This window comes from Boleophthalmus pectinirostris, unplaced genomic scaffold (genome assembly GCF_026225935.1).
Source record: "Boleophthalmus pectinirostris isolate CB_2022bp ecotype Guang Dong unplaced genomic scaffold, ASM2622593v1 HiC_scaffold_22, whole genome shotgun sequence".
NCBI classification, from domain to species: domain Eukaryota; kingdom Metazoa; phylum Chordata; class Actinopteri; order Gobiiformes; family Gobiidae; genus Boleophthalmus; species Boleophthalmus pectinirostris.
The window spans coordinates 42,772,522-42,777,521 of NW_026571190.1; the positions used below are offsets into that span (position 1 = coordinate 42,772,522).

Consider the following 5,000-nt stretch of genomic DNA (forward strand, 5'->3'; position numbering starts at 1 on the left):
CTCACGTGGAGGAGGGCGAGCTCGACCAGTCCTTGCTCCTCAAAACCATCTCCCCGCCCGCCAACGGGAACATCAAGAAGCACAAGTGTCCCGAGTGCGGAAAACTCTTCCTGCGCACAGACCATCTGCAGAACCACGCGCTGATCCACTCCGGAGAGAAGCCCTTCAAATGCCCCATCTGCGACCGCGAGTTCCGACGCATCCACCAGCTGCAAACCCACCTGCGCATCCACACCGGAGAGAAACCTTTCAGCTGTTCCATCTGCCACAAAACCTTCACCCGCAAGTTCTGCCTGGAGGAGCACACGAGAACCCACTCCAAAGACAAAACCTTCAGGTGTTCAGTGTGCGAGAAAGGCTTCACGCTGCCCAAAGGTCTGAGGGCGCACATGAGGAGCCACTCGGGGGAGAAACCTTTCAGCTGTACGGTTTGCGCCAAAGCGTTTAAAAGCAATGAGAACATGAAGCGCCACATGAAAACGCACTCGGAGGACGTGACCCCGGACCAGCTGCTCAAAGACATGTTCAGTGACAAAGGAGAGAAACCCTTCAGGTGTTCGGTCTGTGAGAAAGACTTCAGCGAAAAGGTGAATCTTCTCCGACACATAAAAATCACTCACGCGGGAGAGAGACCTTTCAGCTGTCCGTACTGTGACAAAACCTTCGGGCAGAGGTCCAACCTGGAGCGGCACATGAAGACGCACACCGGAGAGAAACCTTACAGCTGTCACTTCTGTCACAAAGGATTTATACAGAAACACAACCTCAGTGTCCACCTGAGAACTCACGCGCCAGACCCTGCAGCTATTCAGGCCGAGGAGGAGCCAGACCCCGCAGCTGTTCAGTCCAGGGAGGATCCAGAGTGAACTCGTGAGGACAATCAGAGTGACTTTAAACGTCTGTAATTTTAAAAACGGCTCTGGGAAGTTCAGGAGACGACGACCTGCTGCTCGACTCCCCCTTCAGAGCTGCTCGACAAAGGAACTTCTGAGTTCTTCATTCTGTCTTATTAAATATTTACACTTTACTTCCTGAAATGTTTTTTACCATCAGATTTGTGTCATTTTTAACTTTGTGCACAAGACGAGTCGATTTGTACAGAAACACAAACCGCACACGGAGTCGTTCAAAGTGTTTTACAGAAAAAGAAAAAGATTCAAGTCACAATAAAAAACAAATCGAAACATAAATAATTGTCTGAAACTCTGAAGAAACACGAGCTCAGTCTGAACTTGAGCAGTTTTTTTTACGAAGCACAAATCAGAAGCAAAAAGATTCAGAATCCGTCGTTTTCTAGTTTAGGTTTTTACAAACTGCAAAAACAAAGAAACTCAAACCTACAAGAACTGCATCAGTCGTTTGTGTTCATTTGTGTTTGTTTGTTTCGTTTGTGTTTTGTGTTTGGGTTCAGTTCAGTTTGTGCGATTCTGGTTCTTCAGATTTTCAGTTTTAAACTGCAGAAAATTAAACCAAACGTGTTTTTGTTTCGTGCTGCTGTTTGTTTGACTGTTTTCATTTGTTTTTAAAATGTTCCATGATTATTTCTGTGGATCATCTGATGACAGCGACTTTAACAAAACGACACAAAACTGTTGAAGAGAAACGAGCCGAGTCTGTGTCGGTGTCTTTAGTTTGTCGCTTTGGACTCAGATTTTGTAGAAAAACAGACTTTTCCACAGGTCGTTTCTCACCAAACTTTACAACAAACAAAACACAAACGAAACACAAACGACTGATGCAGTTCTTGTAGGTTTGAGTTTCTTAGTTTTAGCAGTTTGTAAAAACCTAAACTAGAAAACGACGGATTCTGAATCTTTTTGCTTCTGATTTGTGCTTCGTAAAAAACAACTCAAGTTCAGACTCAACTCAGGTTCTTCAGTCGACTCACGGCTCCGTTTGGATTCTGGACGTCACAGAAAAGACGAGAGACGAGTGTCTGTGTGTGTGTGTGTCTGTGTGTGTGTGTGTGTCTGTGTTGTGTGTGTGTGTGTGTGTGTGTCTGTGTGTGTGTTTGTCTGTGTGTGTGTGTGTGTGTGTGTGTGTGTTTGTGTCTGTGTGTGTGTCTGTGTGTGTGTGTCTGTGTGTGTGTGTGTGTGTGTGTGTGTGTCTGTGTGTGTGTGTGTGTGTGTGTGTGTGTGTGTGTGTCTGTGTGTGTGTGTGTGTGTCTGTGTGTGTGTCTGTGTGTGTGTCTGTGTGTGTGTCTGTGTGTTGTGTCTGTGTGTGTGTTCTGTGTGTGTGTGTGTGTGTGTGTGTCTGTGTGTGTGTGTGTTTGTCTGTGTGTGTGTGTGTGTGTCTGTGTGTGTGTGTGTGTCTGTGTGTGTGTGTGTGTGTCTGTGTGTGTGTGTGTGTGTGTGTGTGTTGTCTGTGTGTGTGTGTGTGTGTGTGTGTCTGTGTGTGTGTGTGTGTGTCTGTGTGTCTGTGTGTGTGTGTGTGTGTGTGTGTGTGTGTGTGTCTGTGTGTGTGTGTGTGTGTTTGTCTGTGTGTCTGTGTGTGTGTCTGTGTGTGTGTGTGTGTGTCTGTGTGTGTGTGTCTGTGTGTGTGTGTGTGTGTGTGTGTGTGTGTCTGTGTGTGTTTGTCTGTGTGTTGTGTTTGTGTCTGTGTGTTTGTGTGTGTGTGTGTGTGTCTGTGTGTTTGTGTGTGTGTCTGTGTGTGTGTGTGTTTCCGTCACTTTGTTCCTTTTATTTGTTTTTATTTTATGTTTAATTTATTTCAGTCAAAAACTAAGTCGGTGAAATGTAAAAAAACAAACAAAATAAAATAAAACAGGAAACAAAAATATAAATAAATATAAAAATATAAAAAATATAAAGGTCAAATGAGTTTGTGCTGATTCTTCATGTCACATGGTCTGGTCCTGGTCTTGGTTTAGTCCTGGTCCTGGTCTAGTCCTGGTCTCGGTGGTGCAGTGTCTCTTTGTGGTCTCCAGGGGGCGTGTGTGTTCGTACTGAACGCGCATGCGCAGTTTTGTCAGCGGCAGCGGTCGCTTTTAGCTTTTAGCCGAGTTTCCCCAAAGCTCAAACATGTCCCACATGTCCCACGTGTCCCACGTGTCCAAAGTGTCCACAGTGTCTCGCGCGCAGAGCGTGAGCGCGCTGGTGCGCGCGCGGCTGTGCGCGGCCGCGGAGGAGATCTGCGCGCTCCTGGAGAGGACCGTAGCGGGGTACGAGCACGAACTGAGCCGCGTGAAGCTGCAGGAGCCACGAGGAACTCGAGACCGAGCCGCGAGGACACGAGCCGAGGAGGAGCCGGAGCCGTATCGCCTCAGGAGCCTAAACCCCGAGAAACAACAGCGAGAAGAAGAACCCCGAGCCCAGAGACACACGACAGACAGGTGAGACAGGTGAGACAGGTGAGACAGGTGAGACAGGTGAGACAGGTGTTTCACAGCTGTGAAGTGAAAACCATTTCAGAGGGTTTGTGTTTTGTGTTTTATGGTTTGTGTTTTGTGGAGTTTGGACTTTGCAGAATCTGAGGATCTGAACATCAAATCTAAAACTCATTTAGTCACTTTTTTTCTTTGCTGCGTTTTGTGTTTTTGCTCCTGAGCGAAACCTGAGCTGCACAAACTCAAGCAAACGGAGCACCACAGTTTTGTGGTGGGTTTGTCCGTCACACGACCGAACCAGAACCAGGAACATGTGATTCTGTTCACGGGTTTATCAGGTTTTCCTCCTTCTCCCGTGTTCAGATGTTCAGATGTTCAGATGTTCAGATGTTCAGATGTTCCCTCAGCGCAGAGCAGCTGTGACTCTGTTGTTTTTGGTGAATAAAACATTTTTAAAAGAGTAAAAGTTGTAGCTACAGATCTGAAGACTCTGAACATGACGGGGGTTTGTTGTGTCTCCTGCAGGTGTTCAGATCGCGTCTCCTGCAGATGTTCAGATCGCGTCTCCTGCAGGTGTTCAGATCACGTCTCCTGCAGGTGTTCAGATCACGTCTCCTGCAGATGTTCAGATCACGTCTCCTGCAGGTGTTCAGATCGCGTCTCGGAGCGAAGAGGAGCTCCACGTGAAAGAGGAGCCAGACGAACAGCTGCAGAGTGTCCCCTTTGCCCCCGTCACCGTGAAAACCGAAGACGACGAAGACGAGTCCCCTGAGCTTCATCACGGATCATCTGAGGAGACCAGAGAGGAACCCGACGGAGAGCCCAGGACGACAGGAGCAGAGGCAGCCTGCAGCTCCGACCACAGACCATACAGCTGTTCAGACAGCGAGGAGCAGAGGGAGGAGCAGAGGGAGCTGGTGGTCAAACCGCACAGATGCCCCGAGTGCGGGAAGAGGTTCCTGCGTAAAGATCACCTGCAGGGTCACATGATCATCCACACGGGCGAGCGGCCACACAAATGCTCCTTCTGCGAGAAAACCTTCATCCGGCAGAACCACCTGAAGACCCACCTGAGGAACCACACAGGCGAGAGACCCTACAGCTGCTCCTTCTGTAACCGTGGCTTCACCACGAAGGCGCTGCTCACGCCGCACCTGAGGATCCACACCGGGGACCGACCTTTCAGGTGCTCCGAGTGCCACAAGGGCTTCATCCAGAGGAGCCACCTGAGAGCGCACGAGAAGACCCACCGCCGAGAGAGGACCTTCAGCTGTTCAGTCTGCGGGCGGGTGTTCTACGAGCGCGGGGAGCTCATGGTGCACTCCCGACAGGCACATCCTGACTGACAGGTGCACCCTGACTGACAGTGTTGGTGTAACGAGTTTCTACTGAATATTTGGTAACAAAACTTATTTCTTTTTTCAGTTTGGCGCAGCGTCGGTGTCGGCGTCGGCGCAGGTCCTCGGCGCAGGTCCTCGCCGTGGCGGCGCGGTGCAGTCGGGGAGGACAGTTCGCTCCGGTCGACAGCGAGCACTGATCCTACGGCCCCGGGAAGCGGCGAGGTCCGGGTGGGAGGAGCTGTAAAGCGTCCGGAGCGTCGTCGTGCCTCCTTCACCTCCAGTCTTTCGACTTGCGGTGCACCTGGAGGAAGCGGGACCAGCGACGCCCGGGGGGA

The 5,000-nt window shown here is 49.9% G+C and overlaps 2 protein-coding genes across 2 annotated transcripts in view; one reads left to right on the top strand and one right to left on the bottom strand.

Annotated features, from left to right (window-relative positions):
* The window catches only part of LOC129410365 (zinc finger protein 84-like), a 25,790-nt gene that overhangs the window by 9,426 nt on the left and 11,364 nt on the right, over window positions 1-5,000 (bottom strand). The window lies entirely within an intron of this gene.
* The window catches only part of LOC110174756 (zinc finger protein 420-like), a 10,275-nt gene that overhangs the window by 4,927 nt on the left and 348 nt on the right, over window positions 1-5,000 (top strand). Inside the window, exons 2-6 of the mRNA XM_055158535.1 lie at window positions 1-862; window positions 3,014-3,331; window positions 3,689-3,762; window positions 3,851-4,674; window positions 4,751-5,000. The exon at window positions 1-862 is cut by the window's left edge and continues 749 nt beyond it; the exon at window positions 4,751-5,000 is cut by the window's right edge and continues 348 nt beyond it. Of these exons, the coding sequence (XP_055014510.1) occupies window positions 1-862; window positions 3,014-3,331; window positions 3,689-3,762; window positions 3,851-4,671 (2,075 nt within the window). The 3' untranslated portion in view covers window positions 4,672-4,674; window positions 4,751-5,000. The remainder of the gene's footprint in view (window positions 863-3,013; window positions 3,332-3,688; window positions 3,763-3,850; window positions 4,675-4,750) is intronic.